General features: G+C 34.6%; 1 protein-coding gene and 1 pseudogene across 1 annotated transcript in view; one reads left to right on the top strand and one right to left on the bottom strand.

Moving 5' to 3' along the window:
• Positions 1-25,438, bottom strand: part of MSH3 (mutS homolog 3) — a 216,325-nt gene that overhangs the window by 95,770 nt on the left and 95,117 nt on the right. Inside the window, exons 13-14 of the mRNA XM_051992813.1 lie at positions 11,021-11,153; positions 12-199 (exon numbers count right to left, since the gene is read on the bottom strand). Coding sequence (XP_051848773.1) covers positions 12-199; positions 11,021-11,153 — 321 coding nt within the window. The remainder of the gene's footprint in view (positions 1-11; positions 200-11,020; positions 11,154-25,438) is intronic.
• On the top strand, positions 5,089-7,447 carry LOC127559131 (centrosomal protein of 70 kDa-like; annotated as a pseudogene).

Below are 25,438 nucleotides of genomic sequence, written 5' to 3'. Positions count from 1 at the left end.
CTGATACTTACTTGGCAGCTTGTTCATTAAGGATATTAAAATAGTGCTCCACTGGGTTGAGATGTTCAGGAATTTCCAGAAGGTATTGTTTGAGCAAGTCTGATTTAATTTGGGAAGTAATAGCAGGAATTAATGCTTGAATTTCTCTCTTCAGGTGACACAAGGCTTTAACAATCAAGAAGAACTCTTGGGTAGAACACTGAAAATAGAAATAGTTTTAACCTAAAGAATGTAAGATACCTAAAAATGAAATTTAATGATTAATCAATCATTTTAAAGCTCATAAGATTTAAGATTACCCTTCTGCTGAATATATCTTGCACATAAAAAACTCAGCCAATTAAAATAAAGAATTGCCACCAAATGCTTATGTAGTAAATATTTAGATAAAGAATGTTTTAAGGATGTAGACAAAGTTATTTAAACCCAGGATGTTTTTCATTTTTCAAAATGCATTTGAAAAAACACATTAAAGATGTCAGGAAAATAAATTCAAACAACAAACTAAATATAATTTTAGGTTTTTTGAGTCTAATCTTCCTGTCCTCTCCTCCATTCATTTAATTTTTGCTAACAAAACAAACCATGACACACATTCACTGAAAATTTGTTTCTGAACTGCACCTTTTAGTAATTCACTAGATTTTTACTATCAATTACTACACATGAAATACTAAGGTTTCTATTTATAATCACACTATTATTCAAGAAAATAAGAAAAGGAAAAGTTTTCTGCTGTGCTCTGAACATTAATATATTTACTTATTAGATTTTCCAGAGTAGGAAGATGACTTTAAAGATCAAAATCCAAGGAAGGCAGCAAGGCAAGTTAATTTTGCAACTTTAAATCTGTTAAAGCTACTTTTGTTATATAATAGAATAAATTTCATTTATTTTTGTTTTCAGAAACTGTTACTTTTTTTTCTTCTACAGAGACATCTCACAGCTCACTAATTTGCAAGGAATTCCACAAATTTGTTATGGGCTAAGTTAGAACTAGGAAAGATAAATGAGCAACTGGAGATCTGGAACACTAAAAAGCAAAATGATTTGGACATTGTTAATCAGATAGCAAGTATCAGAAGTAAGACATCTTCCTTATTATAAGGCTTCCCCTCAAAAATGTTACTGTTTATTGAGAGAAAGAATCTAAGATATATCTGCATCCTCTTAATTTTACTCTACTTTTCATCTACAAAGTTGGATTCTGAAACAATTTTTTCCTTTTGTTATACCAAAGGAAGTTTGGTTCTCTAATTCCCTTCTTATAATGATGACAAAATGTATAAATTATCAAATCTATTTTCAACAATAAGGGTTACAAAATAACTTGACTAGTGGCCAGAAACTGGAAACTGAGTAGATGCCCATCAATTGGAGAATGGCTGAATAAATTGTGGTATATGAATAATAGGGAATATTACTGTTCGGTAAGAAATGACCAACAGGATGATTTCAGAAAGGCCTGGAGAGACTTACATGAACTGATGCTGAGCGAAATGAGCAGGACCATTATATACTTCAACAACAATACTATATGAAGATCAATTCTGATGGACCTGGCCATCTTCAGCAATGAGATGAACCAAATCAATTCTAACGGAGCAGTAATGAACTGAACCAGTTACACCCAGAGAAAGAACTCTGGGAGATGACTAAGAACCATTACATCGAATTCCCAATCCCTATATTTTTATCCGCCTGCATTTTTTATTTCCTTCACAGGCTAATTGTACACTATTTCAAAGTCCGATTCTTTTTGTACAGCAAAATAATGATTTGGACATGTATACTTATTTTGTATTTGATTTATACTCTAATATATTTAACATGTATTGGTCATCCTGCCATCTAGGGGAGGGGGTGGGGGGAAGGAGGGGAAAAATTGGAACAAAAGGTTTGGCAATTGTCAATGCTGTAAAATTGCCCATGCATATAACTTATAAATATTAAAATAAAAAAATAAATAGCTTGCCTTTTAATCCTGGTTTTTGTAAAAGATGGTAAAGGTCATACTGCAATGAAAATTTAAACATAGAAATCCTACTTCAAAGAAACATCTGAATAACAATAGGTGGTTGGATAACTTAAAAACAAATAAACACACATGCCAAAAAACAAACAACAAACAAACAAACAAACAAAATATAAGAGCTTACTTAAATAGAGAAAATCTGTAAGGAGGAGCTTGGCTGGGAACAGTAACAAGTGCTGAAATAAACATACTGAGTTTGAAATGCCTACAGGATACATGCTGAAATATTCAATAGGCAGTTGGTAATGTATGACTGGAGGCTACTGAGTATCTCAGTGAACAGGAATCCTTGAGTTCAAATATGGCTTGTGTGACCCTTGGCTAGTCACTTAACCTCTGTTTACCTTAACCTACTGGAGAAGAAAATGGCAAAACAATTCAGTATTTTTGCCAAAAAAACTCCACATGAAATCTCAAAGAATTAAACATAACTGAGTGACTGAACAACAGATACACAATGCAAAATGAAGAAAGAAACCAGGATTGAATATGCAAATATGGGAATCATGCTTAGAGATAATAACTCTCTATAACTGTAACCTATTACTTTGCAAATCTCTTGGTTATAAACTGCAGAGTGTGTCTGTATGTCATGACCCCAATTTAAGCAGCTATCCAAAATTGGCCTTTTGGAAAAGCAAATTAGCATTGTAGCATAGTATATGATCAATCTAAGATCCCAAATACTGAGGCATGGACTCAGTATTTTTAAAAATCTACTGGAAATTCAGGGAAGTGCAAGAAGTAGAGGCTTACACCAGCGAACCCAACTACACGGGAAATGTGCATATTGATTAAAGTAGGACTTGGTTAGTAGCCCCTGCATTTTCCAGACTAGTAAGACAGGAAACCAAAAAAATTGCAGAATTTTTCTAAAAAATTCAATCTATATAGAAATAACTAAATGGCTAATTAAACCATGAGCATTTTGTGGATACCCAGTATATGACTAGAACTACACTAAATGCTGAAAATTTAGTTGGAATTTTTTTCAAGTCATTTAAAATCTCTGTTGTGTTGTTTTATATACATTGTATATTTGCATGTGTATATGTATATTTATGTACATGCACATACACTATATACATACACATCATTTTCTCTGAGATGAAGAAGAGCTATTAAGCAGACTAGGACATGTTGAGCATAGCACTGAAGAATAGAACAGGCTGGACTGCATGTAACTTATTTAGAGTTGAAAAGAATTTTTAAAACTATTGAGTCCTCTCAAATTACTAGTAATTAGGTAAACTAATACAAATTAAATACAAATACAAATTAATACAAGATTTCAACTCATACTCATCAGATTTGCAAAAATAACAAAAAAAATTGAAAATGATATGTGGAGAATGGGGAGAACTAACTATATGGAATACAGGCAAATTTATGCCCTAGAGATGTAAATTGGCAAAGTCATTCTGAGAAGCAACTTGGAACTATATCAAACAAGACTGTACACTTAGTATACCAGTTGACCCAATGATAGCACTCTCAGGGCTATATTCCAAAGAGATCAAAGAAAGGAGAAAAGGACTCATATGTCCAAAAATATTTATAGTAGCTCTTTTCATTACAGCAAAGAACTGGAATTAAGGTATCCATGACTGAACAAATTATGTGATATAATTTCTACTGAATATTTTTACACTATAAAATGATGTAAAGGACAATTTCAAAGAAATCGGGGAAGGTTTGTATGGATTGATACAAAGTAAAGCAAGTAGCACCCAGAAAACAATATTACAAAAACATCAATATCATTAAGAAAAACAATTTTCAAAGTCTTAATAACTCTGATGAATGTACCAACTTCAATTCCAGAAGACTAATCATAAAACATTCTATTTACTTCCTCACAAGGTGACAAGGTATAAAATGAGGGCCATGTATTTTTGGATACGGACAATGTAGGGATTTGTTTTAGTTACATATAGTTGTTAAAAGCTTTCTCCCTCTTTTTTCTTACCTGCAGGGAGAATAGGATTTAGAAGAAAGGAGATCTAATGAGAGGATAGCACCTCCTCAAAAGGAGAGAAAGAAAAGGAGGGCACTGAAGAATTTAAAGAAGTGAACAGAAAGAAACAGAAGGGTAAAGGAAACAGGATACTAAGAATTTTAAATTATTAAATGCCTAGTGAAAATATACCACACATAATAAAATCAGTTTCTTATATAATCCTCTTTTTCAGTTCTATTTTATCAAAAATATTCATTTTATTTGGTATGTGTTAATTTCTAAATAAGATAAAACTTAAAAACTACTGGTCAGTGGGGAAACCAAGTTTCTTCCTTTTTCTCTCACATGGTAAAAATTAGCTTATGTGTAGTCATAAATAAAAGCAGATATAGACTATGTTAGCAGTGTCTGTAGAATAAAAAGGATGTAAAAAAATTTAATTTTTCTTCATGGGCAGCACCAAAGCAATGTCCAAAAATAAAATAGATTTTGACCTTCTAAGAGGTCTAAAATGGATTTCAAGTTAAATCACCTGAATGAGAAGTTAATTCAACCTGTGTCAAATTTGCTTTACAGATTCTTGACCCCACAACTCCAACATGCTAGTAGTATTGTTACCAGTGTATGGCAACATGACAATGAATACAACTACATCCCAAAATTACACATGATTATTACAAGAGGCAACATAGAGGGACATTATAGTGGATGTCAGTAGGCCATAAGATACAACCAATGAAGAATTCTGAACAACAACAAAACAACAACCAAAAAAAATGTAAAAGATGAGTAGAATTTATTATGTAAAAAAAGGAGAGGTAGTAATCAGACAAAGTTAAAGGTAAAATGAATTTAATCAAGAGAAAAAGAGGAAAACTACCCTCTATGTCAGCTATCTTAATCAATATTGTTTTAGACTATTTAAAAACAACTAGATAGTATAAAACAACTAGAATATCATTGTAATAGAGGGAATTAGAAAAATATGCAAGACTTGGATTTATGAAGGAAGATGTTATCTACCTTCAGAGAAACAGAGGACAAACAAGCATGTATAATCTTACATAGATGTTTGTAAATGTAGATGGGCATACATAAATGTAGATGATTATATTCCAAGCTTGACTGTAGCATTGGAGGAGGAAGGGGGAAAAAAGAATAAAATAAAAAGTGCACAGAGGAGAACAAAAGGAAAACCTACAAGGAAGCAAAAATGAAAGGATAGACAGCTTTCAATGTAATGTATAGTATTTATTATACAAGCTTTCTTGAAATGAAAATTTATTGCTTTTATATTTTGAATCCTCCCATTTTCTGCTGTGTACATAGCGATTTTTTTTCCTTTCCTATTTTGTATTTAAGTTTGAAATAAATAAAATAAAAATAAATGAATGACTGAATGAGTGAATAAATGGGTAAATTTTTTTAAAAGAAATGATATGTAGATACCGGAAGTGCTTTGGGCTTTCTTTTTAATGAAAGAGGTCTTTTAGGATATTATTCATTAAACAGCAATATTTAATTATCAAGTAGAAGTTGCAAGAGATATTTGCCAAGACTGAAGTCTGTTGGAGTTCTTCACTGATAACTCCATTCCACTTGGTTATACAGAAAATGGCATCAAATCTGAATCATGATGCTAAATAATTATTAGACTGGAATATGACTTTCAATCAGGTAATCAATCAATCGTTTGTTTGTTTGTTTTTTGTTTTGGGTTGTTGTTTTTTTTTTTTTTTTTGCCTATTTCATCTGATCATACAGAGTCAGTCATTCTACTGACATCCCCTACATCAATTAAATTATTAGATATATAGGAAGTATGTCTGACAGGAGACATACTGGCAGAATATCTAACAGGAAGTTAGCAAGAAGCAGAATTTTGATGAATGGCTTAAAACCAGTGTCTTTTCTTCATAAAACACATGGGAAAAAAAAACCTAGGCATCATCACAGAGGATTAGATAGACTTTAAAAAGGTTGGTAAAGAGAATCAGAATATGAACCATCATCTCATTGAAGCAAATCAACAGCTTAGGAAGAAAAATGAGCTAATGATTTGGAACAAATTGTGGCTGGTGTGAAATCCAAAATCACTGAACTAAAAATTGTAGTCATGGTTTCCCAGCAACACAATCAAGTGAAATAATTTCAAAAAGATCAAAAAACTGCACAGGCAAAATACCAACAGTGTGAACAAAAATGGATGGGGCAACAGAAAACTCATTTGTAAAAGGAATTTCACAAATTACAGAAAGAAGAACTTCATGTTAGCTCTAAGAAAAGTTTTTATTCAGCTTTGCAAACAAACACCACATAATGTTATCAATAAACCATTGCTTATCCTGATTATTATGAATCAAAAATTAGAAAAATTCAAAAGCAACTAAGGCACTTTAAAGAAGATACAGAAATCAAAGGAGGAAAGGGGATTTTGCAGTAGTGGATGATATTACTTAGTTATAAAAATCTCATATCATGCCAGAATCACAGCCAAGATCAATAAACTTTCACATGAAAATCAAAATCTCCACAAAGATTTAGAAGGCAAATCCTCATGGCAAGATTTAAAATTTTATTAAAAAACGGGTGAAGAACTTGGAAAACGCACTTTAGAAAAGTAGAAAATTACAGGAATTCATCAAGGAAGACAAATCTGAGAGCTTTGACAACAGAAATTCTGAGAAATCCAGAAAGCCAGTGCCAGGCTTTGTTTGACCAGAAATACTTCAAGATCTTAACCAGATCAATGCAATGATAAGTAATCAAAGAGCTCCAGTAGTAATAAACGAACAAAGCAAGGGGCCCTTCCAAAGTTATAAGAAAGCTAACAGTCTAGAATGTGGATTTGAGCAACTTCCTCCCATAATAGAAATGTGAGCAGGCCGACTAATCTCTCTAAAGGACTTGTATATATATCACAACACTGACAAAGGAGTTGTTGCTTTGGCATATACGAAATCATAAGAGTGAAAGTGTATTAAAGTGGAAGATCTATTATTGTCAACACCATTTTGGAAGAAGATGAACATAAGAAAAAGGATGATATGCCATGCCCTGAAACTTTACAAGCAATTCTTAATCATTTCCAAAAGCTATTTTATCAAATCTGATATCTATCCTTAAATGAAGTTTACCTCAGGCTTGGAGAAATGAATAAATGCTGCGAGAAATATTTATGAGGTACTAGTACTAGATAATTCATCATGACTAAGTGTCCTAGTGAATATAGTTGGGAAATTGTAAAAGTAATTAATGAAGATGTGGTCAAACATGTTCAACAGGTATTGGGGACCTACAACATCAAAAGCATTACCAATAAATTAGAAGAATATGATGAATTTTTCCCAGCCTTTCAGCCTTTTATGCAGGACCTATTTCAGATATTTAAAGTCAATAATATGGATGCCATTATTTCTGAAACAAAGAAACTGAAGCAAATTACAAACTGATTAAAATGAAACTTTCCTTTTTATTAGATAAGTTTTATCTGTAATGTATTTTCTTTATGATTGGTCTGATAAATGCTATATTTATTTCCATAATTCACCTCTTTTTCCCACCCTGAGTGAACACTGGTGCCATGGGTTAATCTTCATTCTTTACAAATTCAGTCTTTGTTATTTTTATCCCTATTTACAAAATAATTGTCACTCTTTTACAATTATGCTGCATCATGTGGGGGATAGACTAATCAGATTCTTGAGTTTTGTAATTTTTCTCCAGCAGTTCTTGGCTTACAAAATTTAAGGAAATGTTTTGGAAAAAGAGAGTAATGATGAGTTAAATACTAACATAGGGACATCTACCTTTACAAAGAATTCCTTTGAGATTTGAAGTTTAGAACTCTAACATTCTTTGAACAAGGGAAATAAAATTGAACTTGCTGAAGACATCACTATTCCAGCACGTTTGGAGAACAATTACATATCCCCCCAACACAGGAGAGGAAAAAAAAAAGGGAAGGAATTTCAAAAAGAAGCTAGGAGATAGCAGAGATGTACTGCTGTCTAATTCTCTTTTTATTAACCCAGTCAGTGGCAGACTGCTCTTTCAATTTAACCCTTTATATGCCATGCCACGAACAAAATATTCTATCTAGATAATCTGTTTGGCAGAAGCAGATGCAATTTCAAATTGGAAGATAATGATCAGGGATAATAGGTGAAAACATTTTTTAAATGTTCTTACCGTGACAGAATAAAAGAGGTTAGTAAACAGAATAATAACTACTTCAAGAAAGGGTGTGCTTGAGAGTTTGATTGTAATTTATATATATATAAAGTTTTAGAACACATGACTGAAATAAACATTTTATAAAATTTTTTTTAAATGATAGGATAGTATCTAGGATATACTGCAACCCATTCAACATGTAAAGGACTGCTTGCCATCTGTGGGAAGGGGTGGAGGGAGGGAGGGGAAAAATCGGAACAGAAGTGAATGCAAGGGATAATGCTGTAAAAAATTACCCTGGCATGCGTTCTATCAATAAAAAGTTATTTAAAAAAAAATTAATAAATAAATGATATGACAGACAATAGGTTAGTCAAAAGGTGAGGATGAGGGATGATAGGCAGATTGTTAGAAGGCTCCATCGGAAAGTGAAGAAGGCCTATAGGATGGACCGCCTGAGGCAAATTTATGAGAGCACATGGATTAGGATCACAGAATTGGGAAGCAGGGATAGATGGTTACCTACATTGCTGGAAGGAACTTCCAAATTGATAACAGATCTACTTGAGTATCTCAGTACCTATGGATACAAAATCTATAGAACTACAAAATGAAATTGCTCTGACATATAAAGCTATCCATAACTTACTTCCAAACTATCTTTTCAGCCTAAAAATGAATCATCCCCTCTATAGTCTAGGCAAAATTTGTATATTCTAATGTGTGTGCAAGTTGTCCTCTCAAAAGAAAGTACTGAATCCAGGAATCAGTTCTTGTTTGGTTTTGTATCACCAATACTAACACAGTGTATGGGATATAGTAGACATTTAATAATTGCTTGTTGATTGACTAGACAAGATTTGAATTTATTGATACACTTCTGCCTGTGAAATTTATGAACATTTCTGATGTGGAGGCTGTTGGTCTGAGAGCAGAATTTCTCTATCAGCATCATCCTGCCCTTTACTTATATAATCCATGTCTATGGAAGCTGGTAGTTGGCTCAGTGGGTAAGAGGCAAGAGTTGAAAGTCAGGAAGACCTAAGTTCAAATTTTGACTATAAATATTAACGGTACGTGGCCCTTGGGTAAGTCACTTGGTCTCCTGTCTCAGTTTACCCATCTGTAAAATGAACTGATAATTATATCTCCAACCTTACAGGTTTGTTGTGAAAATGAAATAAGAACACATATATAAAGCACGTTGAAAACTTTAAAGTGCCATGTGAAGACTGCTAAGACAATCTAAAACAGAGATCTATGTATTATCTGCATTTCAATATATCAATATTTCAATAAATCCTTTGTAACCCTATGTAATATTATTTTGTACATTTTAAATATTTTCTGAGAAAGTCTATAGGCTTCAGCAGACTTACAACGGGGTCCATGTCTCAAAAAAAAAAAAAAAAGTTGAGAATCCTTTTTAAAAGGATTTACAAAAACCATCATTTTTATTAAAAGACTAAACTGTTCAGCCAAGCATCCCTGGCTTTTGTGACTAAGACTGTTCCCCAAGATTTGAATTTACAATCCTGGCTACCAAAAGATACAATTATTTTTAAAACTCCAGCCTTGTGCCACTTGGTATACACTATTATTATCATCCCCAAAAGTACCTATTTATGTTTGCTGCCCAGCATTTTCTGCATAGCCATATGGCCTAGCCTAACCATTTTCACAACATCCAAATAAAGCACTTCAGAATTCCTTACAGTTTTATAAATTTCAGACCACTGGCACAGTTTGTACCCAAAGCATCAGTCACCAGTTGGTGCAAAGGAGAGGCTTATTTAGGGTATGCTGATGTTAAAGAACAGACATGTGTTTAATAATGTGTTCCAAGAGTCAGCTAACAAATTTGCCAAAAATAAGCATAGATAAGTACCTACAAACATGGACTTAAAGCTAGAAGGGACTTCACAGATCACTATATATACAATTGAAATTGGTAATAAAATGTTTATATTTTCCAAATCTGATCTGTCTCTGAATTTTCTCTTCCCTCCACTTTTCAACATGAATCAACCCAATGTTGGAGTACATATTTATATAAGTATTAAAACAATGAAACAGAAAATTACAAATTTCTCTGGAAAAATCTTTTTAAAAAAATTTACAATTAGGGATAAACTTAGTCTTCAAATCAGAAACTGAGAAAATGAATTTCATTCTGCCTGTCCCTAAATTTGTAAAAAGCTTCTAAGTCAAAATGCATCTATGAAGGTATAATTACTTCTAATTTGTTTGCTAATACTCATCGTGAATTTTCTGTTTTAGCAAATCCCAGATTAAAATGAGAAATTAAAGAGAATCATCTGTCTATTAAAATACTGCTTTTCCCTTTATGTTTTACTGTAGTCCCAAATGATTTTGTTGAGGCAAAGTAAAAGAGAAAGTATATTCTGTACCTTTTTCTGGAAAAATAATTGAAACTATATCAAATACAGATGTTAAAATCATTATTTTAACACTGGCATTTACACACCTGCTTATGGCCAAGTAAAAATCCTACAATGTCAAATATGCAGATACCCACAGGCCTTAAGACACAAGGCAAATTTAAATAAATAATCTTACCCAACTTTCTAGTGGGCTATAGTTTGAAGACAGAAGGTAAGGAAAATAAGTAAAAGTACATGTTCTTTCATAGATCAACTAAAGTATGCTAACTTTATATTTCTTATAACAGAGAAACTCAGATTACATTGATTTGTGTGATTTAACTTTTGGAGGAGTAAAATATTTTCTTTTGTTATGTGCAAAACTGTATGTGCTAAAAATACCAAAAAACTGAAATGATATCTTTCATAATTCCTGAGATCACCCTGAGATCTTTACCAACTTACCTTTTTGTGATAAATACTGCAGAGTCCTCTCTCTATATCAGGTAATTTGCACAAATGATTTTGTATGTGGCCAAATACACTGGACTCGGAGAGAATAATCTCTGACACTGCATCAAGTCGAGCATTGATTTCCCTGTTAGAGAAGAACAATTGCAGTCATCGGAAAAAAACCTCCTGAATTGTAGGAGCCCTGATCCTTCGGTATACAGAATCTTCCCAATATTATACAGTTGGCACTTTCAGAAATTCTATAGCATGTGAGGTACCTTTAATAAAAGGAAGACTTGTATAAAATGAGCCATGCAGTGAAATAAGAGAGACCTTCATAGGTCTTTGCTAGGGACAAGGATCTTTACTCTGTATGCTTTAATCACCATTTAATCAAAGTACATGGAAAATCCATGAGTTGTGTCTGCATGGTGATATAGTAGTGATTATCTTAATTGAAGTGACTGGACAATAACCATGAAACCATCAAGAATTGATTTGATTCATTTTGTGGTGAATGGATTGCTTGATTAAACCTCACAAAAAAATAAAAGAATTTTAAAGCTTGAAGGGACCTTAACTATAAAATAATCCAATCTATTCAATTTAAAAGGAAGGCAAAGAGGAAGGAAGAGAAGGGAGAGAAGGAAGGGAGGTAGAGAGTGGAGGAAGGGAGAGAGAAAAGGGTGGGAGGAAAAGGGAAAAGGAAGAGAAGAAGGGGAGAAGGGAGGGAGGGAGGGAAGGAAGAAAGGGAGGGAGAAGGCTAATGACTGCACAATTCTACCTTATTTAACCCAAATTTACAATCAAGTCAAGATATCATCCATATCACCATCCTCTTCAAAACAAAAGATGAATAAGCCTCGTTAACCCAGAGTGATGGATCTGAAGTCAGGAAAACCTGAGTTCAAATTCAGCTTCAGACACTTAGAAGCTGTGTGACACTGGGAATTAGTTTCCTTATCTGTAAAATGAGCTAGAAAAGGAAATGGCCAATGACTTCAGTGTCTTTGCCAAGAAAATCCCAAATGGGGTCATAAAGACCATAGTTATAACTACAGTTATGCCTTCCATAATTGCATGGTTTCAATATATTGTGGATTTGCTTAAAAAATAAAATTGAATTTTGCTCGAGTTTTGCGGGAGGCACAGATGACATGCAAAGGCCAGCAAATGAGTTAAAAAAAAAAAAAAGTTAAGTAATTCAGTGTAGAGGGTCACAGTCAGTAGGGAAACTCTGGGTGAGGCATAAAACCCTTCAGCCCAGAAGGAACCTGTTAACAATGTTCAATTCCCCATCTCTCCTACGGGCTCTCAGCCTTCCTGAGAAATCAGGGGGCGGTGACAACCTGTGTGGAGATTGAAGCAAAATGATACCAGATGAAAAGAGTGATACCAGGTGGCAAACTATGTACAATAGCAAGTTGTTTACATGATCTCATGTACACAGTGTTGTTTTTGTTACATTATCAATTCACAGGGGGAAAGCCCTTGAAAAAAGGGGACTCCATTTTTCCACTATCCTTGGGAATCCTGTCTCATCACTTCTCCACTAGGAAGGTATATTTTAATCACTCCAGTGTGGGGGCTCTAGAAAGCAACAGTACATTTAATCACCCCAACTTGGGCTCTAGAAAGCAGGACACAACATTTGGTTCCCAAATGTGGGGCTCTAGATGATGTCCTATACACATCAGCTTGACTGACACAATCAGTGGAGAAATCCCCATGACCCGGAAGGTTAAGTATAAAATAGGTAAGCAGGAAGAAGCAGTAAGGGCTAATCTAGTCCTTTTTCAATCGAAATGAGGCAAATACTAAGAAATGAACCTCCCTTCCAAGGGAAGTATGAAGCATGCTTAGTTAAAGGGGGGTGCCACAGGTAACCCTAGAGAATTTCTAAATTTAACTTTATGTATTAAAAAATTTTTGATTTTTGATAAAGATGCACTGGTTCTAGCAGACAGGTTATGAAACCCACTAGAAGTACAATATTCAGTGCGAGCAGCTCCACTATCTTTAGATGATCGCCCGGTGATGTGGAAAGATCCAAAGAGTGGTGAATGGACGTAAAGAGATAGGTTAATTGCTTGGGGGAGAATGTTTGCTTGTATCTCAACAAACAGAGAAGGAACCCAATGGGTGCCAATGAGCTGTATCCACCTTGTCCATCAGAGAGACAGAAAAAAAGAAAACCCTTGAAACGAAGGAGAACGTCCAAGAAACATCAGATGGTTCCATCGCTGACTGTACCCCACACTGAAAAGAGCCTGGCAGTTAACCCTTTATGTATGGCAACTGACTCATGAACATCAAATATAATTCTCAATAAGAGTGATGCAGGACTTCAAAACCTGCAGGAATCAATGGATTCCCTGACACATGAAGTGATGGACAATAGATTGGTTTTGGACTATTTCTTAGCTGCTAAAGGATATATGTGTGGTTGTGAATTGATTGTTATTTTTTATACCTTTCTTCTGGGACTCGTGAAAATTTTCTATAGTATTTTGTTTATTCATATTGTTTATTATGTTACTACTTGCTTGTATGATATTACATCTTGCCTTTGTTATTCCTCTCATGCTGATGGATTTAACCACTGATGTATATACCTGCTTCAATTAAACAAAAGAAAGGGCAAGATGTAGAGGGTCACAGTCAGTGGGGAAACTGTGGGTGAGGTATAAGACCCTTCATCCCAGAGGGAACCTGCTACCAATATCTGGTTCGGCTCCCCATTTCCCCTAAGGGCTCTTGGCCTTTCTGATAAGTCAGGGGGAAGAGACAACCTGTATGGAGATTGAAGCAGAGTGATACCAGGTTGCAAACTACAATGCAAGTTACTTATGTGGTTCCACGAGCGCAATGTTGTTTTTGCTACATTATATAAAAGGGAAAGCCCTTGAAATAAAGGGACTCCATTTTTCCACCATCCTCGGGAGTCCCACCTCATCACTTCTCTACTAGGAAGGTATATTTTAATCACCCCAGCATGGGGGCTCTAGAAAGCAGGATATTTTAATCACCCCAGTATGGGGACTCTAGAAAGTAGGACACAACAATTTAGAATGCATAAAATAGATGTATAGTATTGTAAATTATCAAGGGGAAAAGAAACAGAGAGAAAGGGCAGAAGAAAGACAGAGAGACAGAAAGAGGCAAAGAGAGAGAAGGAAAACTTCTCTGGAAGGAAGGGAGAGACAAAAAAATCTACAATGATTTTCCAGATCCCAGGGGCCATGCTCCTAATCCCAGGAAAGTGGAAGAAATAATTGTCAACAACAGTAAATAGGTCTTAAAAGTTAATACTAGATTAACAAAGCTTAAGGAGGGGAATAAAGGGAGAGAACAAAGAATATAATCCTGCTAAGGAGACAATACCATCAAGACAACATCCTTCATATGGTTTGTGCGGAACAAACAGAACTTGGACAGCTCAATAACACTCTTACGTAATCAGTGATCAATATTTATTTTTTTGTTCCTGTGAAATTTATGTCAGTTTTATAAATGAGACCTTACAAAGTTAGCATTCAAGAGGCTTTCTGTTATAATTTTCTGGATCTCCTATTCTTTCCCATCTAAGCTCAAGCAAAGGAGTCATTTTCCCTCAGATAAGAGTGATCAAATCAGGATGAGCCCCATCATTGCTAGCAATATTTAGTAACAAAAGACTATCCTTTCCTCTGGAAGACAAGCCCCCAAAAGCAACATACTAGCAGGGGCCACAACAAAGCTCAGCTCTCCAGGGAACAGAGACAAACAAGATATGTGGAGTCATAACTGAAGTCTTTTAGTCTGAGCTGGTTACACGGAACTAACACCAAAATGAAGAGAAGGTTCTCACAGTCTCAGCATGGGTGGTCTCTTTTCCCACACAGGACAGATTTCTCACAGAGTTACAAAAGTAGACACAAACTTACCACGTCTGCAGTTTTAAGACTATTAATTTCCTCCCAGTAGTGGTTGGCCCACAATTTGGAACTGTGACCAGGAAGGTCAGTGATTTGGCCCCATTGTCCAAACAGTCAGGTCTCACATAGATAATACTTTCTCTCTCAATTATGACTTTTTAAAACCAAAAATATAATTCTTTTATTAAAAGACCTAAAGTAACATTAGTAAATGAAGCAGAGAGTCCTAAAAAGAATGTTACTAAAGAAAACAAATACAAGGACAGTTTGGTCCCTAGGAAGCTAGCTGAACTCAGAATCAGGAAGACCTGAGTTAAAAGCCAGTCTCAACCAATTACTATCTGTGACCCTGGACAAGTCACAATGTTTATGCCTCAATTTCCTCATCTGTAAAATGGGAATGATAATAGTATCTTCTTCTCAAGGCTGTTGAAAGGATCAAATAAGAATTTTGTAAAGTACTTTGTTCTTCTTAAAGTACCATATAAATATTAACTATTATTATTATCTTTCTTAATAATTCCTAACAAGAATAGTTACTTAATTTTATTTCCATACTTGAACAGAATGCTTCCTTTAAATAAGTCTGGATCTTTATGCTTTACAATCAAAATGCCTTCTTGAAATAATATAGTGACTCCATAATTAATTTCAGGAGTTCCCTATTGCTTCTAAGATAAAATATATAATCTATGAAAGTCTTTTATAGTCTGACCCCAAACTATCTTTCTGAACTTATTAGTCCCCGTTCTGCATTCAACAATTTGAACAGTCTGGTCTTTTCTTTGTTCTACAAAAAGTAGAATATCTCCTATCTTCATACCTTTGCAATGAGACTATTTCCCATATAAAGAATACTTTACTTCTTTCAGGACATAGCTCAAGACTGCCCTCTACATGAAGCATTTCCTGATCCCAACTGCTGGTGCTGTTCCCACAAACTATACAGGAATACACACACAGGCACACAAGTTTCTTAAGGAGAGAATTATACATATATACTTCTTACTTTCCTTTAAGAATGTTAGCTCCTTGAGAATTAGGGCTTTGCACTTCTATTCCCAGAATCTAACACAATGCCTGGCATACATCACACACTTAATTAATGCTTGTTGATTGCCTGACAGATATATATAGATCTGTCCTTATAGTAGTTTCATCAAACGGCTAGTCTTCTAAAGCCTACAGAATTTCTTATTCAGCTAGCAGTGTTCAATAGTATCATTACCTGGTCCTAAATCTTCACTTTTTTGATAAAACACAAAGAAACTGCCAATAAGAAAGAAAAACAGCATCTCTCATGCCCCAATTCTTGGCTTTTCACTTCTCCAATGATATTCCTGCTGAAAGGTTTGTTAAAGTCAGCATGACTCCACTGTTGTGTGTGTCTAATCCTGTGACTCATTATGATAATCATCTACTCCTGAACAACTAAGAGTTGACAACATTTGAGATAAATCAAATTGAAGCTAAATATGGTAGGTATCAGAATAGGGGAGAAAAAGCCTTCTTGTAACATAATAAACCCCAGAAAGAAAACTACACTTTAAAAAAAAAAATTGAGTGTTTTATTTTTTCCCAATTACATGAAAAATCAATTTTTCTTTCTTTTTTTTTTTTAATTGTGAGCTTCGGGGCAGCTAAATGGCACAGTGGATAGGACACCAGCCTGAAGTCAGGAGGATCTGGGTTCAAATCCAGCCTCAGACATTTAACTACTTCCTAGCTGTGTGACCCTGGGCAAGTCATTTAATCCCAATTGCCTCAGGAAAAAAAAAAATTGAACTTCAAACTCTCTCCCTCCATCTCTATCCTCCCCTGTTTTTGAAATGGTAAGCAGTTTGATATAGATTATACATTTGCAATCATGCAAAAACATGTTTCTTTAGGAAACTACATTTTCAAATATATAAAGCATCTCTAGGAAGAGAATATGTTCAATTATTAGTCCATAAATGTTTTATTAAATTTAGTAGAGGAAATTCTTAGTAAAAGGTTTGTTTGTTTTTAAACCTAAAAATTTCTACGGATAAGGCTTTGAAAAAATAAAACTGATGTGAGAAATGATTATTTTCTCTCTTGTGTTAATAATTAATTATTCATCAAGATACATTCCCTTTTTCTACTTCCAGACATCAAGTGTGGGAAATCTCTCTCAAAGATTTATCCAGGCCAAGATCTAATCAGACAGTAAAAGAAATTCTAAGTTTAGGCTAATAGGTACATTCCTGCTTATTGTTTTTGCTCAGACAAGTCTGGGAAAAAGTGAATCCTCTCTTTTGTCAAATAAGTGATATGAACATTTATACATCTCTTTGACTAAAACTTGGATGAACCAAGCCAATACTGCAAGACCTTCACTAATGTAGCCCAACCTTTCTTGTAATATTCATTTTTTCATTGTTAAACAATCAGAGTTGATTGCAACTCTCAGGATCACCAACTCTTCTAAGAGCATATAAAGTGAACCTCCTATCTTGTGGGATCCTAGTCTAAGAGAAATATGGTCAAATGACCATCCTTTTATTAATAAGCATGCTGACCTTATTAATAAAATTGTTAAATTACCCAGAAACTATGTCTCTCTAACTTTTTAAATGTCACACTATGTTGAAATAAGTTTGGGCTTTGGGAAAATTTAAAGGAAGTAACTTGGCAACACTATACTAAGAGCAAAGGTAGAACTAGACAGTAAGTCACTTCGTCTTAAGATAAGGCCACCCACACAACTAAATTTATTTTATAAGCACCAAAGTGAACCATATGAAGAAAAACAAAAATAAGCTTAGGAATAGTTCTGTGTCCTGTAGCTTGTTTTAAAACAAGGTTATAACAATCATCATATTGAAAAAACAGCATAATAGACAGGGAGACAAAGGGAAGTAGTCTTTTGGCATAGTCATGTAGGAGAGGCTGATCATCACTTCCAGCTAAACAGGAAACTGCATTGTCTTTTAGGAACAGAGGATGACAATAAAGACATTATTGCTAAGTGGTAAAGTGTTCTGAGAACATCACAAATTCTCAGGTCATGAAATGTTGGCACTTGTTATTTTCATTCTAAAAAGCAGGAAACAATTGAGTGGAAGTTTCAGATATGACAATGATTATTCTGGATCATTCAAGAGAAGCTGGCTAAATATGAATGTCACTACAATCCCTCATTTTTGAAGACAAAGCTGCTACTGTTATTAATCTTCTGTGTGCATGATTATGCTTCAAAGGTCTCTTGGATAGCCTTTTTCATACCAAGAAAATGTGTAGCTGATCCTCTCATTGGTAACCATGTCTGCTCTGTTACTCATGACTGATTTTGCAAAACTTCCATTACTCCAATGCAATAGCTTTATTATAGAAAGCTGTAGCTCAAACAAAAAATATGCACATGTAGAAGCACATACCATTACGGTCTCTTTTTAAGTTAAGATTCAAATTGCTGAGCTTTTCTACCTTTAACTAAGTCAAATTGCTACAAAGAACTAAAGATACAGCACAGCCTAATGGATAAAGTGCTGCAGGTATAAAGACGGATGACATTAAGACCCTTTCAAAGAGCTTACATTCTACTGGGTAGGTAGAAGAAGAAGGGGCATTTACACAACTAAGTACATATCCTATAATGTTTGACAACTTTGGAGCAAAATATTATAAGAAATACTACTTTCCATGTGCAGGGAAATATTTGAGGAAGGTTTAATGGAAATGGTATTACTTCATTTGGACCTAAAAGAACTTTAAAAGCTGAAGATGGATTTGTGGGGGAAGGGAGGGCCAGAATTAGGAAATATATTCTAAATCCAAGAAATTTGCAAATCAGGAAAGACTGATTTGGAAGGTTGGAGAGAAGCAATTTTGATTTCAAAAAAGAGAGAGACAGAGAGACAGAGAGACAGAGAGAGATTTATTTCCTCACAATTAAATCTATACAGTGGAAATTTGAATGCCACAGGAAGCATTTACATCCATAAAGACTGGATGACCACTTTATGACCATAAAGAGGTTAGATAAAATGATATTCTGTACAATTCTGAGTTTCTGTGACTCTATTAGAGGGCAACATAAGAAAAAGAGAAGAAAAGGAATTCAGCATAGTTAGAAAGATAGGTTGGAGCCTGACTATTATACATCTTTAGCTCAGGATAGTACAATGATACACTATGATGCAACAAAATATTTGTGAATTATAGAAATTCAATAAAAATAGCTTTATTTACTAGTTTAAAAGTTAAAAGGATACAATTTACTAATTCAAAGGGAAGATGTTCCCTTTAATCTTTGAATCATCAGTACAGCAATAGTGGGTCAAAAAGACAAGTTGACAAAGAAGCCAAATCAATGGTCCATGGATGATGTCTTTGCCTTCTAGCCTGAATAAAATTGATGCCATTCCTATTACATCCCACTTCTTTATGGCAAGGTTCTAAAAATTCTATAAAGGACCTTCCACTACTTAAAACCTCAAAATAACTTTGCATAATTATTTTGTGAAGACTTCAGAAAGATGTATTACAAAGATCTCAGAAAGAAACACAGCATAGTCAGCACCAGAGGAAGAACTTAATACAAATAAAAAAAAGATAAAGACATCAAAGAATACAAAAATCTTCTTTTAAAAAAAAAGTTAACTCTATTTACAAGGAAAGCAACTTCTCCCTTTCATCTGGGAATGTCACTAAGTTGGCTAAGCAAACCTCTTTCTTCTAGATGTTAAAAAAGACAAGTTCACTTCCCTGTATCACTAAAAAGCAAAGCACTTCCTAACAATACCGTGCTTTTATCCCCCAACCTGCCCTTTTTATATTTTCCATAATGGAACCAAAGCATTCTGGAGGAAAGCAGAACCGACCTATTAACAAGGATCTAAAACATTTTCTTTGAAGATTTAGAACTTTCTGAAAACAAAGGACTCAGAGATGCTACAGAGGAAATGGAATAAAGAAAAAATAGAGGTCATCCAGGATTAAATCTAGAGTAATCTATCCTCATTAGGCAAGGCTTTCCTGAAAAGCAGATTCCAGACAACTAGATGGAAAAGGCCTCTCCTTTCTTATGATAGTGCTGATTCATCACTGACACAGCTTTTGAGGACTATGATTGCTAATTCTAATAATCAGCGTTATGATGTCAAAGCTTACTTTAATAGTCCATTCCATAATTTAATAATGCCAGATCTTGATGATGATGATGATGATGTGAGATGGAAAACCCATCAAATGTGATGACAATCGGCCCAATTTTAGATGTTCAATGCAGTAAAATGGAGGCAGTTAAATAGCAAAACAGAGAACTGCTTGACTTGCAAGTCATGAATTGTGGACGATCATGCCACACTGTATTTCAAAGGTGGATGCTCTGATCACCTACATGGAACCTTGTTACCAAGCAAAAGTATCTCCGTCATCCTTTATTAAAGGGATTATATGATCCTGTGTTCACCATAATAGAGAAGCATGGCTCCCACAAACAGAATGATAATGGACCCAGTACCCAATTTCTTATATTACTCAACTTGATTATTCAGTTCAATAGTAGAAGTATGATACCTTTGAAGGGCATGAACACGTTCTACTAACAGATGCATGTGATGAGAATATGCAACAAAATTTCTCTATTGGTGCCAAGGAGAAAAATCTTTAATTGATCATCTCTGTTCTCTCCAGGCTCCATATTTCTCAACTAGACAAAAAAGACAGTCATACACGTGGCTCTCTTCAACAATGACATGATTTAAACCAGTTCCGATTGTTCAGTGATGAAGAGAGCCATCTACACTCAGAGAGAGGTCTGTGGGAACTGAGTGTGGATCACAACACAGCATTTTCACTCTTTTTGTTGTTGTTTGCTTGAATTTTATTTTGCTTCTCTCTCTCTCTCTCTCTCTCTCTCTCTCTCTCTCTCTCTCTCTCTCACTGGTTTGATGTTGGAATCTTTACAAATTGTTAAGTCATTAGAGTTGATAGAGACAATAATTATTTAATTTAGCATGGTTCAGTATCACTGATCTGATCTTACAAGGAGATGTTTTGGGCCAGAACCTGAAACAAGGTACTAAGTAGAACTAATTGTTCTTGTGTTCACACCAGTACTCATTGGAATTCACAAGTATGGGAGATTCACAAAGTAAACTTCGAAACTTTGTGAATTCACACCTCCCTTAGGTGTGCCTCCAGAAGGAAGAGTCAACCTTTGGGAGAACATACATAAAGAGTCTCTTAGCTTCGGGTTAGTTAGTTACTTCAGGTTAGAGAGAGTTACTTCGGAACACTAACAGGGGTCCAAGAGGAGCACTCTGGGAGGAAGCCCACAAGCCCTCTCTCCGAGGCAAGAGAGATCCATTCCATTTTCCACTTGGCTGGCTGGAGGCTGAAGGACAACCTTTGGATTTGGAGACATTCGGAGGGAGCTCTTGGAACCAAGAGGCTGAAGGACAAACCTTTAGATTTGGAGACATCCAGAGGGAGCTCTTGGAACCAAGCAGAGAGAGAGGCCTCTAAGCTAACCAGGCTATACTGGAGGCAATAAAAGAACTGAACTTTTAGCACCTGGCTTCATTTGGGTGATTATTTACTTTTGACTGATACTAAGACTGCCTCCAGAAAACCTCCCCGAAAAACCTGCTCCCAGAGAGAATTATTATTCTAAAGAAGAAAAACACCACAGTTTGATTTGATCTTTCTTGTGCAGCATAACTCTATAAATATGTATGCATATATTGGATTTTAACATATATTTCTACTATGTTTAACCAAAAAAAGTTGCTAATATGGAAATATGATTTGCATGTCTTTAAATGTACAATTGATATAATGCTGCATGTTTTTTCAGTGGATATGGGAGGACTAAGAGGGAGAGAGAAGGATTTGTAATTGTATCTTTTTAATGAATATTTCAAAGCAATAAAATTTTAAAATAATTGATAAAAAAAAAAAAGAAAAGAGAATCATACACATGATTACTGCTATTACCTAAAAGGCACTACTTACTTATATGATTATGAACTCTGAAATTCCCTTATCTGATCATAGTCTGTTTTCCTTCCACCTATCTTTTTTGTTTTGCAATCCCAAATCCTGTTCTTCATCTTCAACATGACCTCCAATCCCAATCTCAGTTCTTTCCCAGGCTATCACCCCTATACTAGCTATTCTCTCTTCCTGTTCCTATTCTCACATCTTGATGAACTAAATGAACTTTACACTATCCTCTTCTATCAAGTCCTTTAGCCTCCTATGTTTATACATCTTCTTACATCCTATTCACTTCTAAAACATATTGGTCAATTTAGTGATTATGGCCTCGTCATTCTTCACACAGGACCCTCCATCTTCTCATTCCAGGCATTTTCATTGTCTATCCTTCAAGTCTGGAGTTATTTTTTCTCTCCTCAACTCTGCCTTTTTGTTTCCTTCAAATTCCAGCTAAAATCTACTCTACAAAAAGCCTTTCTTTCCTCTAAATGCTAGTGCTTTCCTTTTGTTAATTAATTTCCTTCTCCCTTTCTCCCCTTCCCCCCCCCCTTTCTCTCTCTCTCTCTCTCTCTCTTTCTCTCTCTCTCTCTCTCATACACACACACACACACACACACACACACACACACACACACACACACACCACACCACACCACACCACACCACACCACACCACATATTGTTTATAATGGATATTTGAGTGCTGCCTTCCTCATTAGATTGTAAATTCTTGAGAATAGCAACTATCTTTTGATTTTCTTTCTTGGCATTTAATAAATGCTTGTTGCCTTCCTCATGAGATTGTAAATTCTTGAGAATAGGAACTATCTTTTGATTCTCTTTCTTGGCACTTAATAAATGCTTGTTGACTGAATGATTAAACATTATCCTCCTCTCAAGAATCAGTATATATCAAGGGTTCTTAATCTTTTTTTGTTTCATATATTCCTTCAGTGGAATCATGAAGTCAATGAGCCTGTTCTCAGAATAATTTTTAAATGCATAAAATAAAATATGCAGATTATATAGGAATCAACTACAATCAAAGTTATCAAAACATATTTTTTAAATAAAGAAAAAAGTTCATAGAATCCAGGTTAAAAAACACAGAAATAAAGAGCTTATCAATCCCATTGTTTAAGGTTGTCTACATGCCCCATCTCTCACTTCCCTACTGGATTAATAGATGGTTGACCATACCCCTCTCACAGTGGGCAAAGCCATGTGTGACAAGCAAGACTGTGTTTCTCAAGAGCCAATTCCTTATAGGTAAGGACGCTATGGAATACAGGAAGAGGCAAAGTAGTGGAATCTAGACTCGAGGTCTCAATCTTAAACATGACAATGTTATAAATCTTTTCACTAAAGGCACTAATATCTAAGGGAGCCAGAAGAACATAATCTTAAGTATATCATTTCTATTTAACAATGAAGTCTCCTGTGTCTCCGCCTAATTTTTTAATAGGGACTATCTTGCATTACTGAACTCAAAATGGGCAAGTACAGATGAAAGATAACACTATGACTTAAGTCATCTGTTCAAAAGCAACATAAGAACAGTAACATACCAGCAAATGCTTTTCAAAAGTGATAATTAATGAATATTTGAGAAATCTTATGGCTCCAGAAGCCTGATAGTCATTTAATCTGGTTATTCCTGAATGTCTGCTATAGGCAGACAACAATAAAAATGATCATCCTTAAGCCTTTTACCCTCATCACTAACCAAATTATTATTATGTTGTTAAGTACTTCATCCTCCTTTATCTCTAACACTAAGGAAGAGATAATTGTCACCTATTAAGGGACTGATATCATTTAATATCAACTATACAAAACAGCCTAAACATCGTTTTTTTATTTGGATCTACTCAAAATAACCAGCATTGAAATTACTATAAGTTCTAAGATAGACACTGATACCCAAGAATTCATAATATTCACTCCTAGAATATGTTCACCTTGTGCAAATCTTAAAGTATTATATAAATATTAATATCACTATTATTATTATTATTCCTTAAATTCATTATCTAGTCAAACTGACTTCTTGTTTCTCTGTCTACAAGGCATTCCAGTCCCAGTACCTTTATATAGAATGTCCTCCATACCTGGAATGATCTCCTTCCTCATCTAGATGTCACAGAATCTTCTATTCCCTTTAAGATTTAGCTCAAGCACTAGCTCTATGTAATCTCTCTTGATATCCCTAACAGTTAGTGCACTCTCCCCTTAGATTACTTTGTATATGTTTTGAATTTATTCTGCAGACACACACACACACACACATACACACAAACAGATTATGTATATATTGCATATGTATGTATATACAGTTTTCTCTCCCAAAAGAATGTAGAGTCCTTGAGAATAAGGACTTTTTTTAAAAATTGTTTTTCTTAATCCAAGTATCTAATAATGTACTTGTATTTAATAAATGTTTGTTGACTTTTGGTCGATTTAATTATTTATAATAGTTATTTAGTGCATAAAAATTGTTAGCTAAGAGTCTAACATGAACCAACATTAGAAAAGACAAATAACGAAAATCATAAAGGGCTAAAAACCAATGAACTAAAACTACAGCTGAATATAGATTTGTAAAACATATGTAGTTTTTATTTCTTGTCATGTCACTATTGTCACGTTATATGTTTTCCAAATTTCCTGTGATTTTTCTACTGCTAAGTATTTAATAAGGACTATTATTCTAGTAGGGCAGCTGGATCGTGCAGTGGATAGAGTGCCAGGCCTGGAATCAGGAAGACTCATCCTCATGAGTTCAAATCTAGTTTCAGACACTTAAATGCTGTGTGAATTTGAGCAAGTCATTTCACCCTGTTTGCCTCATCTGTCAAATGATTTGGAGAAGGCAATAACAAACTACTCCAGTATCTTTGCCAAGAAAAGCCCAAATGGGGTCACCAAGAATCAGATACCAACTGAAGACAAATGAACAATAACTTATTCTAGTAGAAGCAAACATTTTTTTTTACCCAAAAAAAGCACCAAGAATGATTAATGATCTATAAAACTCTCCGTATTGGGTGATTTTTCCTTTTTTTGAAATATTCAGATCTTTACTTTCCAATGGCATTAAATTATAGGGAAAGTCCTGAATATTTACAAAAAATAGAATTTCAAAGAACTTGGAAATATTTAACATTTTTATTATTTATTTATATACATATATATATATATATTCAAACCTGGCTACTTTTCAGCAGGAATCATCTGCAGAATTATGCTTCTGAGGAACACACTATTAGGGATACATTTACAGAGGACTTCGATTCATATGATGTCTGGTGACTAAATCCTTCTTCTTTCACCTGCATTGTATTGTTACTTTTAAAGCCACACTCCTTTGCACACCTGGCCAATTAGATTTCTCTAACTCCATTTAATATTCAACTCAAAGCCACCAGAGGACATTTCTAATACCCCAACTGCTAGTGCTTCCTCCTATTCTCCCTCCCCCTCCAAAATTGTATGTGTGTGTATAAAATATATATATACACACATGTGTATGTCGATGTGTGTG

Source organism: Antechinus flavipes, chromosome 1, assembly GCF_016432865.1.
Source record: "Antechinus flavipes isolate AdamAnt ecotype Samford, QLD, Australia chromosome 1, AdamAnt_v2, whole genome shotgun sequence".
Taxonomy (NCBI): Eukaryota; Metazoa; Chordata; class Mammalia; order Dasyuromorphia; family Dasyuridae; genus Antechinus; species Antechinus flavipes.
Note: the sequence above shows the minus strand (reverse complement) of the source record. Positions and strands in the feature narration are given on the sequence as shown.